Raw genomic sequence first — 22,125 nt, forward strand, 5'->3', positions numbered from 1 at the left:
TATTACTTAATAAATGACTTAAAAGGAAACTGTATTAACTAAAAAAAAAATACAAAAACACTTTTCCATCCATTCTATTCTGATACTTCAGAGTAACGTGGAGGTGACCCTGGTTTCTTGAAGATTATGCCAGTAGAGCCCAAGTTTCTGGCAGGTGTTAATAAGCTGGAAAGGCTTTAAGTACAAGCCTGCTGACAGACCATATGTCTATCATCTGAAGACTCGCCTAAAAAATTTGAGGAAATTTACCACAAGAGGACTGGTATCAGATGAGGATTTATTTTGCCCATAGAAATATATGAAGTTTCACTTATAGAAGTGCAGAAGGTTTTCAGTCAGGGTTGGGGGAGTAAAAATCCATGTGAAATATTAATATATAATGCTGATATTGATGTTATTTATATCTGATACCATAAATGGAAATGTTATTCCCAAAGTTTATTGTATATACAGAAATTTTCTGTTTATCCAATTTTGGGACAGTATGGTGCAACAAGTAAAGCAGTATTGGAGATATTCCTTCTCAAATTTATTAATAAGGTCCAAACTCCAGTATTTCTTTAAGTAGCATAGCTATAACTTGTTTCCAGGTTGATTTTTTTGTTCTGATAAATGATATGTTTTTTCAAACATTTCTTAAGCTTAAATATCAGCTCCCCAGAAAAGCTTATGCTGAATGTATTATAGATAAGTCAATATGTTTTACTATAAAGGATATAAATATATTCAATATATGCATATTTATTGTTCATGTTCACACAATGATTTTTGGATTTGTAATTGGACTATTTCCCTCAAAAAAATTTTAAAATAGCACAAAATAGATCAAATCCATAGTTTAGACTAAGTTTTCTGCTGATTTTTCTCAAAAAGGACCAAGAATTTAAATGGATTACATAACAATTCTTTCTAGTTCTTATCAGCATAGAAGTGTAAACACAAGCCTTCATGCAGATTTTTTTAAAAAAATCTTGTTTTCTTTCTTTGTCTCTCTGCCTTTGTCTCTGTAGCAAGATTATTTTTATTTTGCTCTCCAAAGATATTTTATACCTGGCACCACTTAAAGAAGCTACTATTGTGTTTGGGAAGAAAACAAAATTTATTGTAGCATCCCTTCCAGAATCACAGTATTAATCCTCCTGCTACCACTCAGAAGATTTCACCACTTGCCTTACTAAGTTGGAGAGTTTTCCAAACTGCTAGCAGCTGGAGGCAGTAACTGACATTTTTATGTAAGTCACACATTTTCAACTCATTTTCTTCATACTGGCTGGAGGAAGTCCTTTATTGTGGTGGGCAGACAGGCATTTTTTTAGATGTTCACTCCACAATAAACCATGTATAGTTATAATTTAAGTCTCCTGGACTGTGCCCCTAAGAAGGAGAACTTGTAGCTTTCTTTGTTATAGCCACAATATCTGAAACATTCTTAAATGGGTATACTGAAACAAATAATTCACATTAAACACATATTCAGTCCTATGTTCCTTTTATATAAAACTTTCAGAAGTGAGCAGGAGTTGAAATAAACAAACCTCTGATTTAAATGATTTTAGATTACTAGTCAAGGGTAATGAACTTAAACCCCAACCACACTTATTTATAGACCCTTTGATAATCTTGGGAGAAGGAAAGGCTAAAGGATTTAAATCTTACAAAAGTAAGGTTCTTGGTGAGATGATTTTTGCTTCCTATGAGAAGCAAATGTAAGTTGGCAGACAGTTCTTTTCAGATCTGAAAAGAGGCACACCATAACCAACCTTGGGTAAGATAAAAGGACGTGAATAATTAGAGGAAAAACAAGATCAATGATGACAAGAATGAGTTATAAAAATTGGTTGGAAAAGAGGAGAGCTAGAAAAAACCCCAGCTGGGATGTGAAATGAAATTTTATGTACATATATATTTTGCTGTTCAGTTTTTTTTTTAATTATGTCTGATTCTTTGTGATTCCATTTGAGGTTTTCTTGGCAAAGATACTAGTGTGATTTGCCATTTCCTTCTCCATCTCATTCTGTAGAGGAGGAAACTGAGGGAAAGAGGGTTAAATATGTCCACATCTCACAGCTAGTGAGTGTCAGGGATCAGATTTGAACTCAGAAATATGAGTCTTCCCAGCCTGACACTCTATATACTGCACCACCTAGTTATCCAACATATCTATACACACATGTATGTGTGATTACATGTGTACATATGTATTTATACATAGATACAAGCACTTGTATACATGTACATATATGTGAATTATGGGTTCACACATATATGTATATACTCATGCCGCACATATAATGTTTCTTCCATATGGACTGTCTTTCCTCTGCCATCCATTGAAATCCTACTCTGCATTCAAAATACAGTTCAGATTATTTCTTCTTCATGAAACTTTTTCTAATTGCTTCATCATTTGACCTTCAATGGCATAATTTATAGTTTTTCTCTAGAATACATTGTTTTCCTGACTTAACAAGACATTGGTATGCAAGTTTTATCTCATCAAAAAAACAGTAAAGTCCATGAAAACAAAGCTTGATTGTGTGCTATTTAAGCTTCCACAGCCTCTATACAATACTCTGCACTTAGTAGTTCATTTGAATAAATTCAATATGTTTTATATAATTAAATGGAATTATATTAACTGTGTGAAGAATACTAATCTGCATATCATGAGGACTGTGAGGAAATTTTTATGATCTGGGTATCATGTGGAGATTACTTATTTACAATTTCATCCTTCAGATTCAGCAGGTGAAAGTGATCCAGATGAAACTGAAGCTTGGATGTGCAGGATATCATGACATATTACTCTATTATCTGTCTTATCATTCACCATTATGGGGCCAGAGTTCATCTAGGTCAGTTTACATGCTAATGTTTCAGGATCGTATGCATGTTACTTTCATTTTTATATATATTTGGAATGTAGGATTTGATTTGTAGAGCTCAAAAAAATGAGGGAAAAGAAAAGAAAAAAAGAAACAGAAACAATGAACTAATTTAGAAAAGTTTGCCCTTTTCCTGCTGAAGATATTATTGGGGAAATTAACTAACAATGCTATACAGTGATGTTACATCAATTATTTGAACTATGGATTTGTTCTGGAAAGTCAAGTTTTATGTAACTGCATTTTTTCATCAATTGCAATTTTATTCCACAAATCAGCATCCAAATGAAAATTATCTTTCAATACCAAAAGTTTATTTTTCCATCTTCCTATTAGAGTCAAGAGAATAAAGCAAGATTCAACCAAAAGCAGAAGCTGTATATCTTTCTTAGTAAAATTATCCTAAATTGGAAAGCATTATCCAGTCATTTTGTCAGATGGGCAGATGCATTCCAGAGCTGTTTCTAGCCATCTGGGGATATGTAATTATAAAAGTGAGCTTTCATGGTTCTGGTGAGTTGGGTTTTATTTTAAATTTATTCTTTTTTATTCCTTTAGGTTTACACTAGATGGTTTAAGAGAAGTATAGTAATGCAGCACAAATATTTTTATTTTGATGCACTAATTCCAGTCCAATTCAGATTTGTAATGATTTGAAAAATAAGTTAAAGTGATCTGGTGACCTTCATTGATTTCACAGGTCAGTAACTTTCAAGAAAAGCATTTCCTGTAGACAGAAAATCTCGAGAACATACTAGTAACAGCATACCTTGACTTGAGTTTCATTCATATTTTTTCATCTTCCCATCCTCCCCACAAAAAGTATATTTTATAGATATTTTCCACATAACATTGTCAAAATGAGGGCTATTTGAAAATGTCTCAGTACATAATATAAAAGCCACAAATCATTTGGCAAATCTGAAAACAGTGAAAATCTTCCACCCTTCTTTACTCCTGGGCAAATCATACCCCTTCTGACTGGTAAGAAGAATTGAGGATAAGTAATCAGAAAACTATGTTATTCAATTCTGGGACAATGTCAGAAAATCACAAATATTGCCTTCAGCTTGAGTTTAAATGACTTGCCTACAGTATACCTGACTGTTTAAGAACTTCTTTTCTTGTAAAATGAGGATAGTGGGACTAGATGATTTCTCAAATCCCTGCCATATATATATATATATATATATATATATATATATGGATATAGATGTGTATATATGTGTGTATGTGTGATCCTATATTGCTGTTTATCTCTGTGTTTAAATTTTCATAAGCAGAACTGTGGTATATACCTCCAAATTACCACATTGTTTCTATGAAGCTCTATATTTTTATTTCCCTTTGTAAATTTTTTTGAGATATCAGGTAGTGAGATTAGGGAGCATACATTTAAAGGCAGTATTTATTAAAGCTTTCCATTAGGTGGCACGCTGGTAGATTTTTGAAAGTTATCCAGTATAGTACTTCTTCTTAAGTACTGAGTCTGAGGAAATTAGGAGGGTTCTATTGAAAAATACTTTTCAGTTCAATCTGAATCATGCCTATCTATCCTTTATTCTTGCTCCATAACCAGCCCATATCCTTTTCTGATCGTATATTTCATGATAATACATTTTACATTACTTCTTGAATACTTACATTTGAATCACCTATAGTTATTTTTTTGTATAACAACACTAGAAATATATTGGTTTCAAAAGTAAATTTTCAAGTCAGGAAACAGCTTGACAAAAATAAAAATGGCATATTTATCGAATTTATAGTTGACCAAAATTAGATAAGATACGTAAAACATTAGATGAAAGATGCAGGATCTAAAGAGGAATTCAGTGTGCTAGACAAGCCATGTATGAACTGAAGAGATGCAATAGGGTCAAGTGTTATATTTCTTGAAAATATCAGCTTTACAAGTTCAAAATGGCAAGAGTGTAAATGGAGCAAATTTAATCTGCAAAAATTGAAGGTTTGTAGAATCAGTATCAATGATAAAGTGGCCAAAATACTAATTCAGTTTTAAAGTCATGAGGAGCATTGTCTCTCTGTTAGGGCAGTGATTGTCCCACTGCATTCTCTCCTTATGTCATCTAGAATATTGTGCATCCTGGTATAGATAGAATAAAAAAATCTTATTTGAGATGAACTTGTCTGTATTTAGCTAAGCTTGTCATCAAATAACAGACAAACTTTTTTTTTTTTTAATTGAAATTGTATTTGAAGCCTTTTCTATCAGGGATTTTTTTCAAGGAACTTGTCAATATTACTCCAACAATATGTTAATTAGAATTTAACACATGACTCTCTATGTAATCTGAGAACTTTAAAGGACTACCACTTCCCTATTCTGCCCACCATATTTTTGGTAATGGTACATAAATATTACATGAACTGTTTTGGCATCCATATCATTCCACCAACTCATATTAGGTTTACACTCAACTAAAACCACTCATTTCTTTTTCGTATGAATTGCCATTTTATAATCTGTGGCTTCCACAATTGATTCCTAAACCAAAATGTAAGACTAGCTAGTTCTACCTATTAATTTCTTTTTCTCAGATTTGTCTCAGTTTAGTCTATTGAGATCTTTTGGGATTTTCATGTTGTATATAACTCATTTCTTGTTTATTTATGTATTTCTTATCTTTTCTATTATTATAAGCTACTTAAGTGCAGGGACTGAGTGCTTCCCTGGATCTTTGCATAGAGAAACTAAATAAATATTTGGGATTAACTAAACATAAGGGATGCTAAATAAATGTTTGTGAAGTAAATGAATGAATTATTAAGTATTTAGGGACTGAGTTTCTAAACTTTGGTTTCTAGAAGTCTTTCCCAATCCTCTGTAATCTTAGTGCCTTCTATCTGAGATGATCTCTGATATAATCTGTATATACTTATTTGTACATAGTTGTTTGCATTCTGTCTTCCCCATTAGACTGTGAGCATCTTAAGAACTGGTATTGATTTCTCTTTTTATTTTTGTTTTCGCCTTTCTTTGCATTCTTAGAACTTAGCATAGTGTCTAGCAAGTTAGAAGTGCTTAATAAATGCCCTTAATTTGTTAGTCTTTTTTTCCTAGATTTTTCACTGTCCCTTGTCTCTTTCATTGAGATGAGAAGGGAAGAGCTCAAATTCAAATCAGTCAGTAAAGTCTTGTTAGTTTTTTGGGAAAAAAAACTAATAAAGAAAAGTCTGAAGTTCAGTCAGGGTTTCAGATTACTTATGAATGTCAATTTTCTATATTGCTCCTCATTTACTTCAAGACATTTAATTGAAAGTTAACTGGATCTTGCTCTGGGCCATGAAGAGAGTATTATCAGGAACTTTGTTTGACATTTAGAATAAGAGACAATCTGTAGGAACACCTCCTTTCTCCTCTCTTCTCTTTGTGTTAAGTTTATTTCCATCTTGCTTCTGTTATTTCCCTAACACTAAGAGTGTAACTCCCCACTGTACCATCTTTCACCAGAGCACAGCCTGAAACTGTTGTTTAACTGACCTATTTCTATTGGGTTTTATTTTCAGTCTCTGCATGTGAAAAAAATCCTTCTTCTATCCCTGACCCCATCCTGCCCTAGTTCTCATAGTCTTGTGTTCTGCCATTCCCCCTTCCTCCTCTTATATCACTTGTGTTCTATCTAATCCCATGCTGTCTCCTTTTTCTTACCACCTTTGAAAAATGTTTCTCCCTTTCTAAATGTTATCACAACTCTGGGAATGATAACACAAAATAATACTTCAAGAGTACACACTACAAAAAGAACAAAATATGTTGCAAATATCTGAATTATATAAGTCATCAATACTAGAATTCAGAAAGATGGGAGAGTTGATGAGATCTCAAGTCTTAACTTCCTTTTATGGGCCCATTTAGTTACTGGCTAACTGGGCGGCTTCAATACTCATGTTTGACTTGAATTAATTTTTAAAGCTCTATATATTTACTGTACTTTGTGTATACATTCAATGAATATGTCCAATCTTCTCTGATAACTGAATCAATGTCAGCAGAATAATTTAAATAAGATGAATAGAATATTTGTAGGAGAGACTGTAACATATCATATCTAGTTCTCATTGCTGTGACCTGTTCTAACAGCTTATTTTCCCTATGTCCCCCTGGGTTTCTCCCCTACCATCAACTTATATGAGGGTTTATGACATACACTATAGGAAAGAGTCTGTGAACAGGCCTCAAATGTCTTTTTCTTGAGTTGTAATAATCCTGTGATAGCATGTTTTGTTCAACTGATTTGCAGGATTTTCTTGTTCTTTAGTAAGTGAGAGAAATGGGAGAAGAATAATATTTTGATCTTTGTTTGTAATATCTTATACCTTCCAAAAGAACTTCACACGCATCATTTCATTTGAAATGCACAATTCCATGAAGGTAGATATTGCTATCCCTGTTCAAAAGGTTTGGAAACAGAGGCCCAGGGAAGTTAAGAACCTTACCTAAAGGAGCAAAAATAAGAAATGGAATTTGGATTTCCTCCATCCCAGTTCATTCACGATAGTGTAATACTTGTCTGTCTCTTTCTAGGATTCATATATTTTAGAATCTTTTTCAAGTTTTAAAGAGATTTCACATACCACTTAAAGGTGGGATGAATTGGTATCATTATCTATATACAATGTTCTCCTGGTTTTGCTCATTTCACTTAGCATCAGATCATGTAAGTCTCTCCAGGCCTTTCTGAAATCATCCTGTTGGTCATTTCTTACAGAACAATAATATTCCATAGCATTCATATACCATAACTTATTCAGCCATTCTCCAGCTGATGGGCATTCACTCAGTTTCCAGTTCCTTGACATTAAAAAAGGGCTATTACAATCATTTTTGCACACATGAGTTCTTTTCCTTTTTTCATAATCACCATAGGATACAGGCCAGCAGAAATATTGATTGAATCAAAGGATATGCACAGTTTGATAGCCCTTTGGGCATAGTTCCAAATTGTTCTCAGAATGGTTGGATCATGGTAATATTATCAATGGTTTGTTGTTCTTGTTGAAGAAACTGAAAGTTGAAAAATTGAAAGAGGAAGAATTTAAACAGTGAGGCAATGGGAAGTCTAGGTAGAGATCTTTTCACTGCATCTAGGCTACTTAAAACTGAGTTGATCTTTTTTGCTACACATCCATTTTACTTACTCTTTTAATCATAATTCATTGATGTATGCATCCTGGCATGTGTGCACATGCACACACACACACACACACACACACACATACACACATATCCTTTTCATTATATTTTTTTCCTTTGGCTAACATTATTCTCAAAAGTATCTTTTAAAACATCAGTGAATTAGCAATAAATCTTTTCCTCCAAGTTGGAGTTTGTAGTATTAAGTGCGTCTTCCTATAGATTATATATCCTAGAAAAAATAACAAGGCCTCTTGAAATTCTCAAGCCAAAGCTAACAAAAAGTTCTCTCTTCTACGAACATTTATAGCATCTTAGAGTTGGAAGGACACTTAGAACTTATCTTTGTAGTGTAGCCACTATTGAAAACAATTATCTCCTCCACAGTATAATATGTAGCTATTCAACTTCTAGTTCAAATTACCAAAGATAGGAAATAAAGGAGGCAGTATAATCCATTTTGGGAATGTTTTTATTTTTAAAATATTTTTTGCCATAGTGAGCTGAACTCTGCTTCCCTAGAGTTTTGAAAAAAAATCTAATCAAAAGGGATTTAAACAAAAAAGATAGGAGATAGGAGAAAATAATCTATATGTAACTACCAACTAGATAACATAGTGAACCAGCATATTATAGGTTGTATAAAGTACCAGAAACAGAGTCAGGAAGACCTACCTACAATTCTGACAGATATTTATCTAACTGACCCTACCTATGTTACTTAATTTCTATGTGGGAGCTTCATTGTCCTTAATTGTAAAATGAGATCAGTGATCTCTATGGCCCCTTTCAAATCTAAGTCTTTGATTCCATAAACCTCATTACAATGTAGGAAGAACATCTCTATAGATACTCTGGAATTCATAGGGAGCAAAATCAGAAAATAAATCCCAGAATTTCAAATTTTTTACACAAATTCACAAAGTATAGATAACAAACAAGGTTAGACAAGAGACAGATTTGTGTACTTGATGGGAACTGGATTAGGATGTAGGGGTGGATTATGGATCTAGAAAGGCATACCTAAACAGAAAGAACAGTTCAGGTAAACGGGAGAGAGATATGGAGTTGCATTGTTTATTAAGAAGATATATTCATGTGAAGAAATCCAAGAAACAAAGGAGAGAAACATTTTGATGCAGATAAATGAAGGCAGAAACAGAAGTGATATCAACTTTAAATTATTCTAGAGATAAATTAAACCCTTTTGATTCAAGAAAATCAATTTTAAAAGTACAAGTTGAAGGAAGTGTAATGAAAGAGCAGTTGATCTGAAAAACAATTGGAGGTTTTGGTAATTAAAATATTAATATGTCAATAGTGTGATTATTATATTTTTAAAAAATTTAATATAACCTCAGATTATATTAAGAGGCCCAGTGTCTACAGTTAGAGAGGTGATAGATAATCTATTATACTCAGCTTTGTTAGTCTATACATGGAATATCATGTTCAGTTCTAAATAACTCATTTTAAAAGGCATAGTTAGTTATTACAGTACTGGATCTTAAACTATATCAAAAGACAGTAATTATCAAAACTTTTGGGTACTGGCTAAGAAATATAGATAGATCAGTGGAATGGAGTAGGTAAAATTTACAATAGCAAACAAATATAGTTACCAAATGTTTGACAAGTATAAAGACTTAAGTTTTGAGAATTAGAATTATTTGGTAAAACATTATTGGGAAAGTAGGAAAGCAGTCTGGCAGAAAATGGGCATAGACCAGTATCTTACACCACTTGCCAAGATAAGGTCAAAGTGGTTGACTTACCTGGCACTGGCACAAGCTGCTTCCTGTTCTTCAGGGTGCCTTCTGCTTCAGCAAAGCTGACTTGTCTCATGTTAATTGGTTGGTAGTGAGAGTGGTCAACTATTCTTCCAAAGGAGTTTCTTGCCCCAAATGATGCCTATAAAATCTAGACTAGAATCTGGCCTGGATTGCTGCTACCAGAGTTTCTGTGCCTATGTGCCCATTGGTGACAGTTTTCTAGGAATTTTTGCTGATGGCAATGAGAAAAGTAAGCCTCCTTACCAAAAAAATAATTTTCCTTAATGATATGAAAGCTGGATGTTTTCCTCTATTTTTTTCTTTCTTTCTAATGGAAGAAAGTATGGTATTTATGATGAAAGGAAAGAAGCATGATAATTTTAGAAGAGCTTTCAAATGAAAGGAGAATTTAACATGTTTTGCTTTTCCCAGGAGAGTAGAACTAGGAATTAGGAAATGCAAAGAAACAGATTTAAGTTTGACGTAAAGACAAACTTTCTAATCATCAACAGGATCCAAAAGTGAATAGGGAAGCCTTTGGAAGCCATGGATTCCTCCATTGGATGACCCCTTGTCAGGAATGTGGTTGAGGGAATTGTTCAGCTACAGGTTGTACTGGATGGTCCCTGATAACCTGGACTTCTGGGTTTGCATTAATATTAGAGAGATGTTGTCCTGGGAAAACAAAAGATATCAGAGCAAGGGAGAGCAATTCCATGCTAAGTATGTGTTCTGGGAGGACTAGGATCTCTGGAGCCCTTTCCAGATCTGCTCATTCACCTTTGCTGTCTCCTGCTATCCAACTCTAACATGTGGTTCCAAGAAGCTGTAGCATGTGAAGCAGCCACTTCCTGCTAAAACTGTTTCAGCAGACAGGCTAAAACTAAGTTGAGGCTAACTGACAAGCCACAAACCTAACAGTGAGTTAAGGGGATGTCTATCCCAAGCATGTGAAGACTTCCTTAAGTGCAATGGGCAAATAAGACCAACTTGCTCCAATGATCATGAAGGTGGCTGAAGTAGGTGCCATGGAGAGCTTTGAGCTTGGTCAGGAGATGTCAAGGTCATCCAATGCATCCCAGGTCATTGCTAGACTCTTCTTGATGTTTATCTTGCAACTGGACTTCACTGATTTGGAAGAGAGAGTGAAGCTGAAGAGTTTGTGTCAACTTGACTCTGATTGAAATCTGATTAGCTCGGGGGCAGCTAGGTGGCGCAGTGGATGGAGCACCAGCCTTGAATTCAGGAGAACCCAAGTTCAAATCTGGTCTCAGACACTTAACACTTCCTAGCTGTGTGACCCTAGGCAAGACACTTAACCCCAGCCTCAAAAAAAAAAAAAAAAAAAAAAAAAAAAAAAAAAGAAATCTGATTAGCTCATGAATCAAGACATCAGCCTATAAGGTCATTCATGCCTTTAAAAACAAAGAATGAACAATAAGAGAAATAGTAATGGGAATTACTATTAGATATTGTCCTCCACCTTCAACGCAACCATTAAGAACAGGGAGCATGTTTTACTTTTTTTGTATACTCAGAATCTAGCAAAGTACCTGGAAGATAGTAGATATTTATTAAATGGCTCTTGACTTGAAAAGAACACAAGATGAAGACCAAGGATAGGCACACTATATTGTGACACAATATGAAACCTCTTAGCATATATGCATTGTAGTCATAGCATACATACAAGTACTTTGGTCAAAGGTTGTTGGCTGAATCCAGCTTCTAATGGAGTCAAGAAAACAGGCACCCTCTTCTCCTGCTCAAAGGAAGTTTAGGGGTGTAGGCTCATATTATTTTCCATCCTCTTCCTTCACCTTAAATTCTAATTCTAATTCAAATACCCCATACTGATATTTAAAACATATTTCTCTCTTTTTTAATTCATTGATTCATTTTCCCTTATATCTTCCTCTTTTAAGTGAATAACTGAAGGAAGATCCTGTAAAAATGCTTATTGAGGAACTGATAATCAAGTTTGTAGATTATCAAAGCCAGTTCTGCAATGCCCCATTTCCTCCCTTGACATTTCGGTAGTTTCATACTTCTACAAGCATCCCAATAAGAGAGTAAAGACTAATTTAAAGAATGAAATTTAAGAGTCAATTTTGTTGCTAGTGTGAAGCTTTGATAGAGTATTGAAGGGAAGGAGGAAGGTAGAGAGTTTGAAGTTAATGGCTAAAGTAAATTTAAGGATTTTCTATGTTTTGTATTTATGTGTGTTCTCCATGTCACGCATGAAGAATTATGAGTTCTCTCTGATTATCTGTCTCACAGTAACAGAAAAGGAAAGGAAAAGTTCAAAATGTCAGCCAATCAAAATATAATACAAGAACTATAATCAAATGTGCACCTGTCAAAATGTCCACCTACATGGAGGATATAGTGAAAGAAAAGCCAGAGTAATCATCCCATGGACTAAATGAAAACTCCAGGCCTTCTTTCCTATTAGAGGTAGAAAGCTCAAATGATCCAGACTTGAAACGTGCCTTTGATTTTCACTAGCTATATGACCGTGGAAAAGCATCTTCACCCCTCTATGAACTTGATTGTTCATCTGTAAAATGGGTTCTGAATAGGGGGCAGCTAGGTGGTGCAGTAGATAGGGCACTAACCCTGAAGTTAGGAGGGCCTGCATTCAAATATGGCCTCAGACACGTAACACTTCTAGCTGTGTGACCCTGGGCAAGTCACTTAACCCTAATTGCTTTAGCAAAAAACAACAACAACAAAAAAAACAAACCATGGGTCTGTACACCTATAGTTCCTGCTACATGAGGTCATGATGCTCTACTGAAAACTGTTTTCCCAATTTTAAAACATTAATAAATATTAGCTATTATTTGAGGCTGAGTGATTGGGAGAAAGAGAGACAGTGGGTTTTTCTTACATTTGATCCATGGATTCCTGGGAGGCTCTTCATAAGACTTAGTGGTGCCCCTCTGTGAGATAGGTATCCCCCCCTTCCTTCTGAGCTCCCTCTTCTTCTTCACCTGTGCTTCACAAACTGTAATTTTGTACTTTATTTATTCTCAGTGATGCTAAAGTGCATCAAAATGATTTGTTTCCCCTGTGAAGCTGGAAGCCAGTGGTAAATATCTTCTGCCACATTCCATGAATCTTCATGCAATTACTTGCTGCTGCCTTGAAAACCTTTTTTTTTTTTTTTTTTTTTTAAAGCCTGTTTCCCAGTAACACTAATCTTGAATTCAAGGACCTGAAAGATTAAGGATCTGGTGACTTGGAGAGAGAGGTAATAAGGGGGAGGTTGAGGGAACCACCCACCATGCCTCCATGCCCTGTTTCAGGGAAAACTAAATGTTAAGTGAGTGGTTTAGCTTGAGCTTAATCTAGAGGCAAATCAGTAACTGAACCCTTAGATACTCATTCCATTGTGTACTGAGGAAAATAAAGTGAAGAAAAGAATGTGCTTTCTGGGGCTATATCAATAATGAAGAATAATGTTTTAAATCAGAGGGAAGGAGAGAGTAATTAAGAAATCTTTGGCTGGCTAATTTTCTTTTTCCTTTATTCTTTCTGGACACCCCCAAACCACTCACCTATTCTCATACTTGGATAAGAATTTTTCCCCCTCCAGCTCCTGTTTTCCTGTGCTATAGTAAAACTATCAGTTTGTATTTGACATGGAAATTATGACAGAGCTACAAGTCTGGTGTTAGCTGAAGGATCTAGAAAGTGAGGAAGGGAAGCTGTGAGGGTAGAAATCTCCAGCTCAATAAAATGTCTTGTTTATTAATTAGTTAATGTTAGCATGAAAACATAAATATGTGAAATGACAACTTAAAATAAATGTATTCTGCATCTACCACACTTGAACATATTCCATTTTTCAGAATTACCAACTCTACAAAGTTGCCAACTTTTAACTTATTGTACTTGTCTTTAGAACAGAGAAGTATGCTTGGCAGATTGGAATTAATCAGTATTAGTTTTAGGTATTTTCCCCATATCATTACAGAAAACACTCTGAGTAAATTTATTTGAATTGCAGAAACACTGGCTGGAATGGTAAGAGTCTCTTAAATTCAAGAATAGACATATAAGGCACAGTAACTGCTCAAGTGTCCTCAGCAGGACTTGAGGTCCATAAAGGGAGAGATGTGTGATGAGATGATCCTAAGGGTCATTTCTTTTCTAGTCCCAGGATTGAGGATCAATTCTTCTTGCTGATAGAAAGGACTCCCATTTGCCTTCTTGGTTTATTTGTGCTAAAACTGCCCTATTGCACAAATGTTACTCCTGAGGCTATTTATTAGCCAACTTTCTTATTACAACTTCTCTAGGCATAACTATACAATAAAATTCTGTAGCCCATGCCTATTGTGGTTTACGGCTGCTATTCTTCATCTGATAGGGATACATTCAAGAATCTGTTTCTGTAAAATTTCCTGGCCAGTATGGCAAGAGCCTTAAGAACAGTTGTTCCCTCCAGGTCCAGGCTTGTTCTAGCCATTGGCTGGAAAAACATCCGTTTTTCTTCTTCTATCACCACTGGGTTATAGTTTTGTCAAGGATGGGGAGTGTTATATACAGATGCCTCAGATTAGAAATTAGTATTGGCTTTCACTTCTCAGTGGTCAGGCCAACCTGAACCAATTCACAGTTAGGAGAGGTTGGAAGGAGGCATGAGAAACAACTCTCCACATGTCCCTATGCTTGGCACGCCTGGTCTGTGCCGTGAATAATAGGTCATCTGATGCAGTGTAATTAGATAGGAGGATGAATCCTAAGTAATCCTGGGAACTGCAACAGGGAATTGGCCTCTGTGAGTTACTTTTAGCCTTTCAAACTGAAATTTGAAGTTGAAACTGAATAGTTTCCTTGTCATGGTAAGAAGTCCACTGTGGAGAAATACTGGAATTTATTATTTTTCAAGCTGCCACCCAAACTGAAAAATATTGCCCAATATAGCCAATTCTCAGTTATTCAGGAGCTGATTATCCACTTTGCAGATTATTCATGCTCATTGTTTCCTGCTTCCTTCTTTTTCTCTTGGGTCCTTTCTTGGCTATCTTCCCATAGAGATAATAATAAGAAAGTATTTTTAGTCCATTTTCTTCTACTTTTAAAGGTGGAAAGTCATAATCTTTTAAAGCTGAATGGTGACTCAAAGATTATTTAATTCATTTTATAAAAACCAAAGAGGTAAGGGACTTGCTCAGGATCACATAACAAGTAGAATCTGGAATAGAATCCAGAATTCAAATCTGACTCTTTCTACCTATGTTATATTTGCTCCCAGTTAAGTGTTTTGATGAGAAACATTTGGAGATTTTGACACAACTGGGTTCAGGAAAATTTTCTATATATGTCAATTATCTTCTAAAACTTCATATGCAGGGGCAAAAGAAATGATAATAGCTATGGTTATAGCAAGTAAAGTTTCAGGCTATTGATTTGAACAAATAACCCAAGGATGACTATCTCCTGGTGGTTTCTATGATACTTTTAATTGTTCCTGCTAATTTCAATACTAACTTTAGTGCCACAGAACCACAAAAAAGGAATAGTCCAGATGTAGGGATTGTTAGTTGTGACCCTACTAGGGAAAAAAAGTTCAGAAGATAGCTAACTTTTCAAGAAGGAATTAGTGACTGTTTAAAAAAGAAAAATCATTGTTTTCACCTCTTTTTGAGCTATTTCTGACAGTATGTTTTGTTTCCTCTATTTGAGCTGTTTTCTGCTGTCATTTCTCCTATTTCTACCTCCAAAATTTCTTTTTATGGACAGCCATGCTATATTATTATGTCTCTTCAGTGTATGATGGCAGTCTGATAAAGATTGTAGACTCCTTCATAGAACAACGTTTGTAAATATATAAAATAAAATACATAAGATCCCATAGAAGACCGATCATAGTGAAATGCAGTCATCAGAATGTTAAAAACAAAATTGAAAGATCACAGACCCCAGATTAAGAAACCTTGCTCTAGTTCTTTTGCTTCTGTTAAATTGAACTGAAGAGATAGAGTGTGTTTGACATCCCTGAACTTTCCTTCTGTGATATCTTACAATGAGTATTTGACCATAAATAGGGGTGGCATAGGGATGGGAATTGCTTGGTAATTGATATTCTAGGTAGGATAGGCCTTAATAAGCAATCCCTCCTAAATCATTGTGGTGAATAGAAGGAACATATGCTTTGTCTTTATGAATTAGATTATTTTGCAAAAACTATATATTTCACCTGTGTTATGTCCTTAACAAAAGGCTTTGATAAATTGCCATGGTTTAATTTATTTTTAATTTTTAACTTGTTTGACAATATTGCTCAAAATCCAAAGCAATATGCAAATTAAGACTCAGAAATAAAATGCAAAGCATTATATATTTTTATAATATTACTGTTTATTCTTTTCAATTAAACACTTGTAATTAGTGATTAAAATAATTGATTTAATTAATTTTTATCTTTTGAGGGAAATGTAGCTGAATGGTATTTTCAAATTATGAAGACTAAATCCATTACTTTATTGTAGAAAAGCCTTAACCAAGCAAATTGAACATTGAGGCTATAAATTACCATTCTTCTTCACAAAATATTTAGAAAGAAAAAATAAGTTTGGAGGAGCAGGTCAGTTATCTGTTTGTATCTGTTAGGGGACACATAAAGAAGAGTTATTAATAGACTTTTAATAAAAGTTTAAATAAAAACCATGGAGTAAAAACATGACTGTTGTCTCAAAGGAAAGAGGATTTCTGGAACAATGACAAATTTACCATACATTGAACAAGAAAACTAGAAGCTGCAAATGCTAGAAGCTACATCAAACCAGGGAAAAGCACACACCATGAGTGTTTAAAGAAGAGTACACCCATCCCAATTATGCTCTCTACTATGTACTTAACTGATGTTTAAGGAGATCCAATTCATATTGCTTAAAGGGGACATGCTAAAGCAAGAGAACTTGATTTGCTTCCAGTCGAAACTTTCAAATCCACATGCAGGAAGCATATCTTCATTTATTTGCAGCATCCTGAGACAGCATTACCAAATACCCTGTACAAATACAATTGTAGGCAAAAGGGTGGGAGAGGAAGGGAAGATTTCTAATTGAACTTCAATGAGAGGGAAGTGATTCAGTGGCTGAAATGTTATGGGAAGAGTGAAGAGGACAGTATAGCTTTGATGAGAAAAGTCATAGAGAGGTGTTGAAGGAACCATAGTGAAGCAGAATGAAGAAATTCAAGAATATATAGATAAAGATCAATTCTCAGAAATAAGGTGAAAAATCTGGCCTCTGACACTTAATACGTCTTAGCGGTGTGATCCTGGGTAAGTCACTTAACCCCAATTGCTTCAGCAAAAAAAAAAAAAAAAAAAGAAAGAAAGAAAGAAAGAAAAAGTAAACAGGAAATGTGGAATATAGCAGTACATCAAAGTGAAAATCAGAACAATGTATCTTTGCTGATGGAAGAGACATGGGAAATCATGCTGATCAAAGTGTCTTCAAGAAAAGTGCCAATAAGGCCCAACTGCAACCTCAAATTTGCAGAGTCTTGGGAATTGTACCTTTTGCATTGAATTTTTTACTTATGCCTTTTCATTTGTTAGGGAATGTTTACCAGGTTTCTTCTATAATGCTTTTTATCTATGTATTTTTTTAGTCCACAGTTGCCCAGTACTCTAGAGGTATCATTTTCCCATGGTCATAGTTTGGCCATACTTTTAATAGTAACAAGTTAATATTGTGGTTAGTAAGTAGAATGGCAAGTTCTGAGCAGCTGTTGGGTTCTTTTCCTACCTTTTTTGATCACTGACTGGACAAGCCTCAGGAGATCTTTTATCAGGTCTTTTATTGAAGGATTTTAAGAGGTCTTACTTGTTACCTTGTACTTGTATCTGCTCCTTGCTTTGCTTCACCCTGCTGATTATATGCAACTTATTAAAGAGATTAAAAGATTCCTGGGCAGGTCCTTAACTTTGGTTCTCACAGAAATACCTCAGCTCCATCCTCAGCTGATAATATAAAAATTAATCACAAAACCATGTCATGGGTGTGGTGGATTTCTGAGCTTTTTTTCTCCCCATTATATTAGGGGAATTAGATAGTCTTCACTTTTAAGCAAGAAGGATAAATCAAACTTAAAAGGCATATCAACTCTAAGGAAAAGTGATAGCTGTGTGCTGATGTCCTTGGGTGAACCTTTCAACAATATTGTTTTTCATGGGCTATCACTAATTGGAAAAACTACTCTCATGTTAGGTCTGTAAAGTGATTTTTTTTCCTTTAGTTGGTCTTCCCTGCCTTCTCTGATCCTTTGCATTTAAAAGTGAAACAGAACTTTCCCTTCTCCCCACTCCCAAAAGTATTTAGAGTAATGGAGAAATAAAAAGAAAACAATTTAACATAAAATAAAATTTTAATACATCTGGTCATGATTAATTTTGATTCTATAATAAAATGCTTTATAGGTTACTCAGTTTTACTCATTTATACTGTGCTGAAGTTTTAGGACCTTGAAAATTATGAATGTTTGTGTAATTTTATTCTAGTAGTACTGGAAAAAAATTCAAGTTGTATGGAAAAGAAGGGGCTGTTGGAGCAGGTGAATAATGTGAAATTTCTCCCAATCCAAATACCTGAGAAAATACTGCTATAAAGAATGAATTTGGTGTTGAGATTTAGCTGTGGTTGCCATAAAGACAAAGAAAGGGAACAATGTGGCAGGCCTGTTTCTTACCAATAGTGACAACACCAATGATTTATTGTGGGAAATAGGCAGTTTTTTTTCTTTCTTTTTTTTTTTCAAAGCTTGTTAGCTGAATGTCTGAACTTTGATATTTTTTTCCCTTGTGAAGGGTTTCTATGTGATCCCCAGAAAAGTTACTTCTGATAAACTGCAGTTAGTCAGTTCTCCATGATCTGTATTCAAAGGGGAAAGAAATATAATAGAGAATGCATTTTAAATCTCTTTTCTTTATCATTTAAAAATCTCATTAAAAAAATTCAAATTACTTCAATTCAGCAAACATGAGCTTAGCATCCCTCATGTAAGGTATTGGGGTAGGGACTGTGAATATAATAGAAAATAAGTCTTTGCTCTTAAGAATTTTATATTCTACTTGGATTTTTGAAACCTAAATGCTAAAAAAAAAAAAAAAAAAAAAGCAAAGCTTACTAATCCATAGGACAATAAAACAATAATGCCTAATATTTATGTAACAATTTAAAGCTTGCAAAGTGTTTTATGTATATTTTCATTTGACACTCACAAAACCCTGTAAAATAGTTAATTGTTCCCATTTTACAGAGAAGAAAATATTTAAGTACTTATCCCCTACCCTCAAAGTGCTTACTGGCAAATGGTTCGGAAAGTTCAAGTGGCTTGCTGGAGGTTACTGAGCCTTGTAAGTATACAGAGCAAGATTCAAACTCACTTCTTCCTGACTCTAAGGCCACCCCTCCTCCTACTTTATCACCTATCTACCTCAATAAGATCCAGAGCTTCTTTTTTCCTGTAATCCACCCGATCTTGGCAGGAGCATCAGTGAACAGTGAAATGAGTCATCAGAGATACAAGGGAGAGAAGGAAACATCCTAAATAACTGACTAGCTGTGTGATGAGCTTCAGGATTGGGACATGGCAAAAATCAGGTGAAATGATAAAACTGTAATGAGATTCCCATGTGGTATTTAGTGAAGTAACAATGGTTATCACTCTCTCTTGTTTAATCTTATAGTGGAGTATGACAAGGAGTTCTCCCCTCGCCAACGGCATCACAAGGAATTCAAGTTCAACTTGTCCCAGATTCCTGAGGGAGAGGCTGTGACGGCTGCTGAGTTTCGAATCTACAAGGATTGTGTCATGGGGACCTTTAAAAACCAAACTTTTCTTATCAGCATTTATCAAGTCTTACAGGAGCACAAGCACAGGTATGAAGGTCCAGGGAGTCCCACGGGATGGGGCTTGCCCCGATTCCCATTCCCTTACTCTATGGCTCAGAGTGTGTTTGTTGGAAATATAAATTCTGGGCTCAGGAGCAAAACATGAAATTGTGCTATTTATTCAGACTGGCAGAGTAAAGGCAATTTGCTGGCAATTGAGTTTGTTGTAGTTGAGTGGGAAACATTCCAAACACTATCTTAATCCAATTGCCAGTCAGTTAACATTTACTAAGTGCACATCTTGAGGAAAGGCACCATAGTGAGATAGGCAAGAATCGGAATATACAATTTCCTACTTTACAATCTAAGGTGGGTGGGTGGGGGGAGGGGACATAGCATAAACACAAAAGCATGAGCATACCTGCCAAAGTGCTGTTAAAAACAAGTTCAAACTAATAGATGATGTCACAGAAGAATTGAAAGAAATTTTTCCATATTAAAACAATGTAGCAATCCAGAAAGCCATATAATCTAATATCCAAAATGCTACGTTCCTATGTCCTGGAGTGATGCTAACCCTCTTTTAAAATCAGCTACTTTGAAATACAACTTTACAATAATACGTATATTCTTTATTAGAAACCGGAAGAGAATTTGGAGTGATGAAAATAGTGTTTAGTGATTATTTGGGGCCTCTCTGCCTATCTCTTTCTGCTTCTATCTTCCTTTTTTTCTCTTTCTTGGTAAAGTTGCCTTAGTTCCAAGTATTGAAGTTCCTAATAAAAATTATGGTGCAATATCAAATTTAACTACATGAGAGAGAAGAAAACAACACAGCTGCTTAGAAGTATATTCTGAGGTCTATACCAAAATATCTTGAATAAAACAATCATAAAATGATTGGGAAGGTTGGAAGGGAGTCAAAGAAAAATATCTTCCTTGGTTACAATCATAAATAGTGTTTCTTAGGAAAAACAGGACTTTCATATATTTACATAATAGGACAATATATCAAAAGTATCATGTTTGCATTTTCCCTAGCAATATGTATATAGACGTGCAAACTGAATATTTCACAGAATGTAGAGAAGAACACAATCTTTGCTTGGTTAGCTAATGTGTTTTGGAAATTACTCTTTAACAATTAACCAAAGCTTGGAATACTGAAAAATAAAATGGTAAATTTGCCAAAAAATCTTGGATCTTGGATCTTACTGGATATTTAATGGGCTGTTTGGTAGTTCAGGGAGGCATTGGGTGCACTAGTCTTGCTGTCAAGAGTGGAATACACAAATAAGGAAACAAGAGTATTGTACCAACATTGGAGAGAAGTGATATAAATTTAGTGGGGGGAGGGATTTGTTGTATTTGATTTATAAATCCCAATACCCCTCCTCCCCTGTTGTGAGATCTTTGGATGGTCATAGACAAAATTCATTGACTCTCCAAGTCTCTCTAACATTTCCATAGCATCCAAAACTTAGATTTTCATATGATTTTTGAACATGGCTATGATTCTTGCTGCAAGTAATGGCTCTATGACTGAGTATAAAAATTAATTCACTAATGATTATGACAAAAACAATAATTCAATTCAATTCTTCAAACATCTATTAATGACATCTATGTGCAAGCATTGGAGGCAACAGTTAAAAAGAAAAATGTGGCACAAAGATAAAAAGCTTCAGTGCTTCAAAGCTCTATAATTTTATCAGTATAGATATTCTCTCCATTGATGCCTATCACAAACTCTCTTGATCTTCATATCATGATGAGGTATGAAGCAAGAAAGCAGAAGCTTCTACCAAGAACACAGGATCAACCCCCTTTCTCTCTGAGGCTGCCTGGGGCTCCAGAGCTTTTGTTTGGTACTGATACTGATACTGTGATTGCAGAGCTGACTGTATTGACAGGAGGAGGAACAAGAGAAATAAGTGAAACCTCTTTAGATTAAGATCATATAACTCAGAGTTGTATTTTCAAGTAACTTTTTAAAAATATGTCTTTGAGTTTCTTTATGTTGTTTTACACTTATACTTGGAAAACTCTTTAAAGTATGCTATAAGCTGTTTGAAGCCATAGACACAAGATACACTAAGAGTTTTGATTGTAAATTTGTACCATAAGGTCGGTGTTAATTGTATTCTTAATATTCCTTTTAAGGTCTTCTCTGTATTCTTATACCACAAGTTAGGGGACCCTTGCAACTATGATGTCTATATTCTCAATCCCAGAGGAGGTTATCCAGGGACAGCAGAAGCAAACTAGTGCCTTCCTAGATCATTATGAGAGGATTTATAATGTCTAATCCCAAACATTAGCAATAGACCTAGTTAGGATACTTTACATTCTTAGAAAATTATCAGGGAGGGGAATGGGAACTAGATTGGACAATTCCTTTTATATATTGGATAATTTTCCTATTATAGAGATAATGTTTGCTGAGAGATTACCAG

General features: G+C 34.7%; 1 protein-coding gene across 1 annotated transcript in view; it reads left to right on the top strand.

Annotated features, from left to right (window-relative positions):
* The window catches only part of BMP6 (bone morphogenetic protein 6), a 196,767-nt gene that overhangs the window by 127,550 nt on the left and 47,092 nt on the right, over positions 1-22,125 (top strand). The window contains exon 2 of the mRNA XM_074271188.1: positions 19,525-19,717. Within this exon, the coding sequence (XP_074127289.1) occupies positions 19,525-19,717 (193 nt within the window). The remainder of the gene's footprint in view (positions 1-19,524; positions 19,718-22,125) is intronic.

This window comes from Sminthopsis crassicaudata, chromosome 1 (assembly GCF_048593235.1).
Source record: "Sminthopsis crassicaudata isolate SCR6 chromosome 1, ASM4859323v1, whole genome shotgun sequence".
In the NCBI taxonomy this organism is placed as follows: domain Eukaryota; kingdom Metazoa; phylum Chordata; class Mammalia; order Dasyuromorphia; family Dasyuridae; genus Sminthopsis; species Sminthopsis crassicaudata.